This window comes from Camarhynchus parvulus, chromosome 26 (genome assembly GCF_901933205.1).
Source record: "Camarhynchus parvulus chromosome 26, STF_HiC, whole genome shotgun sequence".
Classification (NCBI taxonomy): domain Eukaryota; kingdom Metazoa; phylum Chordata; class Aves; order Passeriformes; family Thraupidae; genus Camarhynchus; species Camarhynchus parvulus.
In genome coordinates this window covers 3618888-3631116 of record NC_044596.1, presented here as the reverse complement: position 1 = coordinate 3631116, position 12229 = coordinate 3618888, and the positions used below count along the sequence as shown (strand labels likewise).

The 12229-nt window shown below is 54.3% G+C and overlaps 1 protein-coding gene across 1 annotated transcript in view; it reads left to right on the top strand.

Annotated features, from left to right (window-relative positions):
• Positions 1 to 11121, top strand: part of CDK18 (cyclin dependent kinase 18) — a 37114-nt gene extending 25993 nt beyond the window's left edge. The window contains exons 3-16 of the mRNA XM_030965654.1: positions 281 to 429; positions 1378 to 1503; positions 2666 to 2722; positions 4378 to 4492; positions 4568 to 4662; positions 4736 to 4798; positions 5729 to 5852; positions 5935 to 6055; positions 7306 to 7403; positions 8525 to 8630; positions 8805 to 8847; positions 9297 to 9387; positions 9923 to 10000; positions 10895 to 11121. Of these exons, the coding sequence (XP_030821514.1) occupies positions 281 to 429; positions 1378 to 1503; positions 2666 to 2722; positions 4378 to 4492; positions 4568 to 4662; positions 4736 to 4798; positions 5729 to 5852; positions 5935 to 6055; positions 7306 to 7403; positions 8525 to 8630; positions 8805 to 8847; positions 9297 to 9387; positions 9923 to 10000; positions 10895 to 10929 (1301 nt within the window). The 3' untranslated portion in view covers positions 10930 to 11121. The remainder of the gene's footprint in view (positions 1 to 280; positions 430 to 1377; positions 1504 to 2665; positions 2723 to 4377; positions 4493 to 4567; positions 4663 to 4735; positions 4799 to 5728; positions 5853 to 5934; positions 6056 to 7305; positions 7404 to 8524; positions 8631 to 8804; positions 8848 to 9296; positions 9388 to 9922; positions 10001 to 10894) is intronic.
• The last annotated feature ends 1108 nt before the right edge of the window (positions 11122 to 12229 follow it).

Below are 12229 nucleotides of genomic sequence, written 5' to 3'. Positions count from 1 at the left end.
TCTTCTGATAATGGGGCAATAAATTCTCTTTCTCTGAAAGATTCAGGTGTCCTGTGGCTGCTATCTCAGTGCGAGTCCTTTCTTTTAAAAAAGTATCCTACACAGCACAGTTTCTATTTTAACATTTTTATAACCTAAAACTATATTTAACACAGCACTTAAGAGAATTAACACAGCATCACTTTCTAACACAACACGTATCATATCCATTTTAATATTTGCGAAAAACCAACCATAAAATACATGCATTTTTCACACTGTTCTTTCCTTTCATCCCCAGACCTGGCTCAGGGGCACCTGCAGCTGGCACAGCTGGGCAGGGAAGTGGCAGCTGACGGCAGCCCCGTGTCCCCGCCGGAGGGACAGGGCCGGTCCCCGGTGGCCGCCGTGCGCTACCGCAACCACGGCCAGCGCCGCTGCTCCATGGAGGTGAGTGCTGGGGACAGCGGGGGACATGGGGACAGCTGGGTGTCACCTCCCCGCGGGCTGGGTGTGCTCTGGGACGTGGCAGTGTCACACACCAGCCCTGGCATCCTCCGATGTGACTGCCACCGTGTGCCACCACCCTCTTCCCTTGAGTGGCGCTGCCATGTGGGATTTTTGGGGTGCCCCGTGGCAGGGAGGAAATGATGAATCTGTGTCCATGTTCTCAGAAGGCTAATTTATTACTTTATTATATTTATAATATATGGTATTATATATTATATTATATTATATTATATTATATTATATTATATTATATTATATTATATTATATTATATTATATTATATTATATTATATTATATTATATTATATTATATTATATTATATTATATTATATTATTAATGTATTATATTATATTATTTGTTTATATTATATTTGTATATTATAGTATATTATATGACATTATATTATATGACATTACATTACATTATATTACATTATATTACATTCTATTATATTACATTCTATTATATTACATTCTATTATATTATAGAATGCTTTACTAAGCTATACTAAAGAAGAGAGAAAGGATACAGACAGAAGGCTACAAAGAATGATAATGAAAACTCCTGACTCCTTCCAGAGTCCTGACACAGCTGGACTGTGATTGGTCATTAAGTTAAAACAATTCACATGAAACCAATCAAACACTCACCTGTTGGATAAACGATGTCCAAACCACATTCCAAAGCAGCAAAACACAGGAGAAGCAAATCAGAAAATTATTGTTTTCCTTTTACTCTGAGGCTTCTCAGCTTCCCAGGAGAAGAATCCTGGGCAAAGAGGATTTTTCAGAAAATGTGGTGGTGACACTGCCACACTGATGGCAGAGCTCTTCCCCTTGGAAGCGCTCGTGTCACCTCCCTGTCCCCTCCCTGTCCCCTCCTGCAGGACGTCAGCAGGCGCCTCTCGCTGCCCATGGACATCCGGCTGCCTCCCGAGTTCCTGCAGAAGCTGCAGATGGAGAGCCTGGAGCTGCCCAAGCCCCTGAGCAGGATGTCCCGCCGGGCCTCCCTTGTGAGTGACACCGAGCAGGGGACAGTGCCAGGCACAGCACCCCCGAGTGTCCCCTGCCCTGCTGTGCCAGCTCCGCCTGGCTGTCACCGAGGTCCCCTCACGTCCCTGCCCCTTCCCAGCCCTTCCAGCACGGCCCCGGCAGCACCGGGAGGAGCTGAGGGCGCTGGGGAAGGGTTTGGAGGGTCCTGAGGGAGCTGGGCAGGGGCTGAGCCTGGAGCAAAGGAGGCTCAGGGGGAATTTCTGGCTCTGCACAACTCCCTGCCAGGAGGGGACAGCCGGGGGGATTTGGGATCTTATCCCAGGGAACAGGGACAGGAGGAGAGGGAACGGCCTCAGGCTGGGCTGGGGAGGCTCAGGTTGGACATCAGCAGGAATTTCCTCATGGAAAGGGCTGGAAGGGGCTGCCCAGGGGGGTTTGGAGCGCCCATCCCTGGAGGTGGCACCTGGAGGTGGCACTGAGTGCTCAGGGCGGGGATCGGGCACAGCTGGGACTCGATGATCCCACGGGGATTTTCCAGCCTCAATAATTCCATGATTCTCCTTTCCCCACCTGCACCTGCTGGGCCATTCCCTCCTTCCTCCCTGCCCTGTGCACACCTGGCTGCCCTCTCAGCCTGGCTCCTTCCCAAAGCAGGAGAGGGAAACCCTCCCTGCAGCTCAGCCCAAATGCAAATGTGGATAAATAATGAATCAGCCTTGGCTCCAGTGCTGGCATTTCCGTTCCTTTGCTGCAGCAGCAGAAATTGGAACAAAAACACTGTGTGCAAAAAACCAGGAGCAAAAATCTCCCTGCGCAGACACCAGGTGTGCCCAGGTACCACAGCCAGGCCTCAGGAGGCATTTGGGGATCCGAGATGCCCGTTCAGGAGGAGGGAGAAGGGAAGGAGAGGAATTTACCTGCCTATGCTGTCTGATTAATAAAACAAAGCCAGGGCGACATGTCATTAATATTCATGAGCCCCTCATGAATAAGGAATGTGGCTCTGGGGGTTGTTCCTGCGCCTTCACTTCCCTTCTCAGGACACACAGAGGGTTTGGGCAGCAAATGGAGTAAAAATCCCAATTGTCACTGCCCAGAGTCCCTGGAAACCCTGCTGGAGGTGCAGCCATCCCTGGATGAGGTTCCCTCCTCGCCAGTGATGTTTTCCTTTCTCTCTCACAGTCAGATATTGGCTTTGGGAAGCTGGAAACCTACATTAAACTGGACAAACTGGGAGAGGTGAGTAGCCTGTGACACCCCTGTAAGGAATTCAACGAAATTCAAAGGGCAGCTCGAAGCACAAAGGGCAAAAACCTTCAACATCCAGAAATGTCCAGAGCAAGTCTTTCTTGTGGAGCTCAGACCTGGTGCTGTCGCCTCGAATGGTCCTTCCTCCAAACGTTTTGGGCACACCAGTGCTGTGCCACCCTGGTGTCAGGAGAATCAATCCACAAACAGCAGAGGTTTATTCCAAAAAGGAGGCAGAGGAGTCCTTTGGCTTCATTCCATTAAAGGCAGAGGCCATGGGGCATTCCCCTGGGATCTCAAATTTTTGGAGGACGCAGCCTCCTTTTTATCCCAATTTCCCACATTTCCCTTCTCTCTTTCCCCATTTCTGAGGTACTTGAGAGGTTCCCAAAACACCTGAGGTTCCCAAAACACCTGATACCAAAGATTCCCCTCTAATGTACAACCCTCCCTTTTCATTTTTAATTCTTATGGAATTTATGGGGTTTTCCCCATTTCTGAGATACCTGAGATGTTCAGACTTCCCAAAACACCTGATACCAGAGATTCCCCTCTAACGTACAACCCTCCCTTTTCATTTTTAATTCTTACAGAATTTAGGGGTTTTTCTTCCCCATTGCTTCTTCCATCTTTCAATGTCTAATTTCATTTATCAGCAAACCTAAAAAGTTTATTTGTAAAATCAAATCTCTTTTTTCCATTCACCAATCAGTGAAATCCTTCCCATTGTTTATCTCTCAGTGCTGGTTTTATCTACCAGCAGGCCCACAGCTTGTTCGGAAAGACAAATCTGTCATTCCTCTCACACTGGAAGTGCCCAGGTTGTGGATTTACCTCTGATTTTACATCAAATATGACAAAGAGTTTGTTCCACTGCTCTCAGAGCTGCTGGTTTGCAGGCTGCACCTTTTACCCAGCTTTGTTTTTATTTCACCTGTGGGAACCAGCACAAATTCACCCAAAATATCATTTCCAGCAGGTTGGTCAGCCTCCATTGAGCCAGACCTTAAATGTCCTTTGCTTTCCTTGATTAAAATTTGCTTGGCAAACGAGGAAGTTCAAAAAGATTCGGTCCAGTTGAATGAATCCACATTATTCTCATACAGGGGACGTTTCCTGATTGTTGCTGTAAAAACAGATGGAGGCAAAGGGACAGGGAGCAGAGGAGGGGTTTTGCAAAATTGAATTAATCCTTGTTTGTAAAGACAAACCCAGCATTCCTCTCACTGGGAAATGTCCCTGTGACCGTGTTCAGAGGGGTCCCAGGATGAGGGAAGAGATGAGGATCTGACTCCATGTTTCAGAAGGCTTGATTTATTATTTTATGATATATATTACATTAAAACTATCCTAAAAGAATATAAGAAAAGGTTTCATCAGAAGGCTAGCTAAGCTAAGAATAGAAAGGAATGACAACAAAGGCTTGTGTCTCAGACAGAGAGTCCGAGCCAGCTGGGCTGTGATTGTCCATTAATTAGAAACAACCACATGAGACCAATCACAGATGCACCTGTTGCATTCCACAGCAGCAGATAACCATTGTTTACATTTCGTTCCTGAGGCCTCTCAGCTTCTCAGGAAGAAAAAATCCTGAGGCAAGGGATTTTTCATGCAAAGATGTGTGCGACATGTCCCCGTGTCCCCAGGGCACCTACGCCACGGTGTTCAAGGGCCGCAGCAAGCTGACAGAGAACCTGGTGGCGCTCAAGGAGATCCGCCTGGAGCACGAGGAGGGCGCTCCTTGCACGGCCATCCGGGAAGGTGAGGCCGGCAGGGGCTTCCCCCGGGGCCCCAGGGGGATTCGGGGCGCCCTGCTCAGCCCCGCTGTCCCCGCAGTGTCGCTGCTCAAGAACCTCAAGCACGCCAACATCGTCACCCTGCACGACATCATCCACACCGAGCGCTGCCTCACCCTCGTCTTCGAGTACCTGGTGGGTCTGGGGGCTTCTCTGGGGGCTGGGGGGGGCGAGGGAAGGACAGACTGACGCGTCCTTCCCTCTGCAGGACAACGACCTCAAGCAGTACCTGGAGAACTGCGGGAACCTGATGAGCGTGCACAATGTGAAGGTGAGGGGCGTGCAGGGACCCCTCCCCTGTTCCTCGTCCTGGGTTGGGGGGGTTTTGGGGCTGGGGGAGGCTGGAGATCCCCTCACCCTCCAGTTCCTGCTCCCTTTCCCCTTTCTGAGCCTGGAGATCCCTTCAGTTCTTGCTCCTTTTGCCTTTTTTGAGGCTGGAGATCCTTTCAGTTCCTGCTCCCCTTGCCCTTTCTGAGCCTGGAGATCCCTTCACCCTTCAGTTCCTGCTCCCCTTGCCCTTTTTGAGCCTGGAGATCCCTTCACCCTCCAGTTCCTGCTCCCTTTGCCCTTTTTGAGGCTCCCCCGGCATTTCCACCCTAAATAAAATCACTGCCCATTCACATTTCACCCATCCAATTCCATGACACTTTCCCAGAAGTGTCACAGCTCCGAGGGGTCTTTCCTGCCCACAACATCCAAATTCCTCGAGGCAGGTTGAGTTTTAGTCCTAAATGCATCCTCCTCCTCCTCTGTGGTGGTGTTCGTGGGTCCCCAGGATGAGGGAAGAGAGGAGAATCTTGACTCCATGTTTCAGAAGGCTGATTTCTTATTTTATTATTTCTATTCTATTCTATTCTATTAATATATTAATATATTTTCTTTAATATATTAATATACTTTCTTTAATATATTAATATGTTAAAGAAAAGAGAAAGGAGACATCAGAAGGCTGGAAAAGGAAGGAATGATAATAAAATCTTGTGACTGCTCAGAGTCCCAACACAGCCGGACTGTGATTGGCCATTAATTAAAAACAACCACATGAGACCAATCAAAGATGCACCTGTTGGCATTCCACAGCAGCAGATAATTATTGTTTATATTTCGTTTCTGAGGCCTCTCAGCTTCTCAGGAGGAAAAAAACCCTAACGAAAGGATTTTTTATAAAACATCTCTGTGACAATTCTCCTCCTCCCTGCAGATCTTCATGTTCCAGCTGCTCCGTGGCCTGGCTTATTGCCACGGCAGGAAAATCCTGCACCGAGACCTCAAACCCCAGAACCTGCTCATCAACGAGCGAGGGGAGCTCAAGCTGGCTGATTTTGGTAGGTGAAGCCCTCCAGGGATGATGCAGGATTGGGACAAAAAGGGTGGCAGCTCCTTGATGTGCATCCCTGCCGCCCTCAGGATTAGCCAGGGCCAAGTCTGTCCCCACAAAAACCTATTCCAACGAGGTGGTGACGCTCTGGTACCGGCCCCCCGATGTCCTGCTGGGCTCCACCGAGTACTCCACGCCCATCGACATGTGGTGAGCACCGAGCTGCCCGGGGGCTCTCCAGGAGGGCTCGGGCGTTTCCATCCTCATCCTCACCGTGTTGGGTACAGCACAGGGTGGGGGGCTCTGCCAGGGCTGATTTCCCTGTCCCTTGAGGCTTTTTACACCGGAGGGTTTGGGGCTCTCCCAGTGCACATTTCCCTGTCCCCAGAGCTCTCCCTGTCCCAGGTTCCCTGTCCCCATGTCCCCAGGGCTCTCCCAGCACACATTTCCCTGTTCCCTGGGTCTGTTGACACCAGAGGTTTGGGAGCTTTCCAAATCTGTTTTCCCTGTCCCTTGGGGCTCTCCCAGAGCTGTTTTCCGTGTCCTGTTGGGCTTTTTACACCAGAGGGTTTGGGGCTCTCCCAGTGCAGATTTCCCTATCCCCAGAGCTCTCCCTGTCCGGATTTCCCTGTCCCCATGTCCCCAGGGCTCTCCCAGAACAGTTTCCCTGTCCTTTGGGGCTCTCCCAGTGAAGTTTTACCTGTCCCCTGGGTCCGTTCACCAGAGTTTTGGAGGCTTTTCCAAATCTGTTTTCCCTGTCCCTTGGGGCTCTCCCATGAGCTGTTTCCCATGTCCTGTGTGGCTTTTTACACCAGAGGGTTTGGGGCTCTTCCAGAACAATTTTCCCTGTCCCCGGAGCTCTCTCAGTGCAGATTTCCCTGTCCTTGGGACTCTCCTGCGCAGATTTCCCTGTCCCCGGGTTCTCCCAGAGCTGCTTTCCCTGTCCCCATGTCCCCAGGTTCTCCCAGAGCTGCTTTCCCTGTCCCCATGTCCCCAGTCTCTCCCTGTGCAGATTTCCCTGTCCCCGGGTTCTCCCAGAGCTGCTTTCCCTGTCCCCATGTCCCCAAAGCTTTCCCAGTGCAGACTTCCCTGTCCCCATGTCCCCAGGGCTCTCCGAGAGCAGATTTCCCTGTCCCCAGAGCAGATTTCCCTGTCCCCATGTCCCCAGGGCTCTCCCAGTGCAGATTTCCCTGTCCCCAGAGCAGATTTCCCTGTCCCCATGTCCCCAGTCTCTCCCAGAGCTGCTTTCCCTGTCCCCATGTCCCCAGGGCTCTCCCAGTGCAGATTTCCCTGTCCCCATGTCCCCAGAGTTCTCCCAGCTCAGATTTCCCCATTCCCTGGCACTCGGGCTCGGTCCGTGCCATCCCCATCCCGCTGGGAGCGGTTCCACCTCCCGGAGCCGATCCCGCTCCACCCGCGGGGTTTGTCCCCCGTGACCCCGGGGGTCCCCTGCCCTGCAGGGGCGTCGGCTGCATCCACTACGAGATGGTGACGGGCCGGCCGATGTTCCCCGGCTCCACGGTGAAGGAGGAGCTGCACCTCATCTTCCGCCTGCTGGGTGAGCGCCGGGCGAGCGCCGTGCGCTGAGCCCGCTCCCCGCGCGGGGGCACTGCCTGCCCGGGGAACGGGAATGGGAGCGGGAATGGGAACGGGAATGGGAGCGGAACGGGAACGGGAATGGGAGCGGGAATGGGAACGGGAACGGGAACGGGAATGGGAACGGGAGCGGGGAAGGGGCGAGCGGGGAATGGGAGGAATGGGAACAGGGAATGGGAACAGGAACGGAATGGGAGCGGGGAATGGGAACGGAACGGGAACGGGAACGGAATGGGGCGGGAACGGGAATGGGGGGGAGCGGAATGGGGAATGGGAGCGGAACGGGAATGGGAGCGGAACGGGGAATGGGAGCGGGAATGGGAACGGAACGGAATGGAGCGGGAAGGAACGGGCGGGAACGGGAAGGGAGCAGGAAGACGAGGAGGCGGAGAGGCGGGAGGGAACGGGGGCGGGAAATGGGGCGGAACGGAACAAGGCAGGGCGGGCTGCGGTGGGATAATGGGATGGGATGAGATGGAATAATGGGATGGGATGGGATAATGGAATGGGATAGACAGGAATGAACAGGGGTGTGGCGGGAAGAAGGGAACAGGAATAGGATGGGGTGGACAGGAATGAGCAGGGACGAAGTGGGATGCGGTGGGAAGGAGGGAAAAGGGATGGGATGGACTGGGATGGGGTGGGAAGGAGAGAACAGGGATGGGGTAGAGTGGGATGAGTTGGGATGAGATGAGTAGGAATGAAAACAGGTGGGATGGAGGTGGAGGAATGAACAGGGATGGGATGGGGGTGCAAATGAGTGGGATGAAATGGGCAGGGGTGGGCTGATATGGGCAGAGGTGGGCACACATGGCTGGGGTGGGCTAGAGTGGGCAGGGGTCAGCTGGCACGGACAGGGGTGGGCAGGGGTCAGCTGGCATGGACAGGGGTGGGCAGGGGTCAGCTGGCATGGACAGAAGCTGCCCGCAGCCCCTCCAGGCTGGCACAGGTGTAAGGATGAGTAGCTCCCTGCTGGCACTGCCACCCCCTGGGCACATCAGTGCCCTCTCTCAGGGACAGCCCCACACTCCTGGAGGTTCCATCACACCCAGTGCCCATGGCAGGTCCCCTGTCCCCCCACAGGAACCCCCACGGAGGACACCTGGCCTGGCATAACGTCCAACGAGGAGTTCAAGGCTTACAACTTCAGCCAGTACCGAGCCCAGCCCCTGATCAACCACGCCCCAAGGTAGCCCAGGGGCAGGGACAGAGAAAGACTGGGGGGTTTGAGGGGTGGAAAGGGCAGCCCGGGCAGCCCAGGCTCGTTTCGAGGCTGCAGTGCCGCTCGTCCCTCCCTGTGGCTGTTGCAGCCTCCTGGGTGCAGCCCTGGGGCAGTTGTGGTTTTCTTTCCCCTCTCTCCCAGGCTGGACTCGGAAGGCGTCGATCTGCTGACAAATCTGCTGCTGGTGGGTGCTGGGGAGGGGAGGGGAGGGGAGGGAAGGGAAGGGAAGGGAAGGGAAGGGAAGGGAAGGGAAGGGAAGGGAAGGGAAGGGAAGGGAAGGGAAGGGAAGGGAAGGGAAGGGAAGGGAAGGGAAGGGAAGGGAAGGGAAGGGAAGGGAAGGGAAGGGAAAGGGGGGCCTTGGAGCAGGACACTGCCACAGAGTGAGTGGGACACACTGCTGGTATGGGCAGGGGTGCGCAGATGTGAGGTGGCAATGTACAGTGGTGCCCAAATGTGTGGGGTAAAGGTAGAGAGGTGCCCAGATGTGTGAGGCGAATGTAGAAAGGTCCTCAGATGTGTAAGGTAAATGTACAAGGGTGCCCAGCTGTGTGATGTGGATATACAGGGGTGCCCAAAGGTGCCCAGGTGTGTGCTATAACTGAGTATTTCTGTCTCTTCTGGGCCGTTGTGCAGTACAGAGCCAAGGGCCGGATCTCAGCCCAGGCAGCCCTGCAGCACCCCTACTTCAGGAGCCTGGGGGAGCGGGTGCACCTCCTGCCTGACAGTGAGTGCTGGGTGCTGCTAGTGCCCCAAAAATGGGTAAAAAATGGTCAAAAAGGGTAAAACAGGGGCTGCAGGCACCTCCTGCCTGACAGTGAGTGCTGGGTGCTGCTAAGTGCCCCAAAAATGGGGTAAAAAATGGTCAAAAAGGGGCTGCAGGCACCTCCCTGCTCCCTCAGGGGCGCCTCTGCAGCAGGGTGGGCCAGGGGTTGGTGGCTGTGGGAGCAAGGAATAATAATAATAGTAATAATAGTAATAATCGCAATAATAATAATAATAACAATAATAATTATAATAGCAATAGCAACAATAATAATAGCAATAATAGCAATAATAGCAATAGCAATAATAATAATAATAATAATAGCAATAATAATAATAATAATAATAATAATAATAATAATAATAATAATAATAATAATAATAATAGTAATGACAATTTGGGTGGGAGGGGACGGGCTGGGAGGCTGACAGAAGATCTCCTGGAGGTGCCCCCCTGGGGCAGCACTGACCTCTCTGTCTGTGCCCGCCCTGCCCAGCCGCCTCCATCTTCTCCCTGAAGGAGATCCAGCTCCAGAGGGACCCCGGCCACCGGGGCTCGGCCTTCCCGCACTCAGGTAACTGGGCAGGGGCTGGCACCTCCCCCAGGGCTGCCAAACCCCGGCCCTGCCCCTCGGCACCTCATCCGTGCGCAGAGCAGCGCTGGTGGCACAGCTGGGCATCCTGGGCACAGCTGGCAGCGCCCCAGGCTGGGGATCCCCTCCCCAGAGTGGGGATCTGTGGGGTTTGGGGGCTCAGGATGGGTGTTTTGGGGTTTGGGGGCTCAGAGTGGGGGATTTGGGGGCTCAGAGTGGGGATTTGTGGGGTTTGGGGGCTCAGGATGGGGATTTGTGGGGTTTGGGGGCTCAGAGTGGGGATTTGGGGGCTCAGGCTGAGGATTTGTGGGGTTTGGGGGCTCAGGATGGGGATTGGTGGGGTTTGGGGGGCTCAGGGTGGGGATTTGTGGGGTTTGAGGGCTCAAAGTGGGGATTTGGGGGGTTTGGGGGGCTCAGGTTGGAGATTTGGGGGCTCAGAGTGGGGATTTGTGGGGTTTGGGGGCTCAGAGTGGGGATTTGGGGGCTCAGGCTGAGGATTTGTGGGGTTTGGGGGGCTCAGAATGGGTGTTTGTGGGGTTTGAGGGACTCAGGGTGAGGATTTGTGGGGTTTTCAGGTTCAGGATGGGGATTTGTGGGGTTTGGGGGCTCAAAGTGGGAATTTGTGGGGTTTGGGGGGCTCAGAGTGAGGATTTGTGGGGTTTGGCCCAGGCAGGAGTTGCTGGAAATGCACCTTGGCTCAGCCAGGCTGCCCTGCACCCCCTGATTTTTGGGGACACCACGTTAGGACTGCGGGGCACGGCCTGGCCTGGCACCTGGGCACACCTAGGGCACACCTGGGCACACCTGGGGCACACCTGGGGCACACCTGGGCACACCTGGGCACACCTGATCCCCCTGTCTGTGTCCCCTCCCCAGCCCGCGGCAAGAACAGGAGGCAGAGCATCTTTTAAACTGGGATCTGGCGTCGCCCTGGTTGCCATGGAGACGGCAGCGCTGGGAAAGGAGCGGCTCCCACCCGAGCCTGGGCACAGCCCCCGGCCCCAGCAGCGCCCAAACCCCCCCGGCACGGAGCTGGGGCCGTGTCCCCCCCTCGTTTGGGGTTGTCCCCTCTGAGAGCAGCCCCAGGGAGGAGCTGCCGACCCCTGCCCTGCCCTGGGAGGGTTTGGGGATGGGGATTTTGGGGGTTTGGGGGCTCAGGGTGGGGATTTGGGGGCTCAAAGTGGGGATTTGTGAGGTTTGGGGGCTCGGGGTGAGGATTTGGAGGCTCAGAGTGGGGATTTGTGGGGTTTGGGGGGCTCAGGGTGAGGATTTATGGGGTTTGGAGGCTCAAAGTGGGGATTTGTGGGGTTTGGGGACTCAGAGTGGGGATTTGTGAGATTTGGAGGCTCAAAGTGGGGATTTGTGGGGTTTGGGGACTCAGGCTGGGGATTTGTGAGGTTTGGGGGCTCAAAGTGGGGATTTGTGGGGTTTGGAGGCTCAGGCTGAGGATTTGTGGGGTTTGGGGGGCTCTGAGTGGGGATTTGTGGGGTTTGGAGGCTCAGAGTGGGGATTTGTGGGGTTTGGCCCAGGCAGGAGTTGCTGGAAATGCACCTTGGCTCAGACAGGCTGCCCTGCACCCCTGCTCCCAAACTGGGATATCTCTGCTCCCAGACTGGGACCAGGACTGGCACCTGGGGCCGAGACTGGCCCTTTGCTCCAGCTCCAGCTCTCCGTGGGGCTGTTCCCTCCTGGAGCAGGGAGTGATCCCTGCAGCAATCCTTGGGAAATGCTCCCTGGGAGGGAACACGAGCGAGCCCGGAGCTCCCCGGGGCTGCCAGAGCCCTGCCCCAGCCGCGTCTCCAGACTCTTCGTTGTCTGAGCTTTGCCCAGCCCTGCTCTGTTCCCTTCCCGGGATTTCCAGCCTGAATTGTTCCCTAATTGATCCCAGGGGATGGGGAAGAGCAGGAACAGCCCCCAGTGACGCATTTGGGGCCGTGTTTTCCTGGTCTCTCCTGATTCCCGTTTTTCCTGGTTCCCTCTTTTTCTGGGTTCTCCTGGTTCTATTTTTTTCCTGGTCTCTCCTGGTTCCCTTTTTTCCCCGGTTCTCTTTTCCTTGTCCCTCCTGATTCCTTCTTTTCCTGATCTCTCCTGGTTCCTTCTTTTCCTGATTTCCTCTTTTCCTGGTCCCTCCTGGTTCCCTTTTTCCTGGTTCTCTCTTTTCCTGATCTCTCTTGGTTCTTTCTTTTCCTGGTCCCTCCTGATTCCATTTTC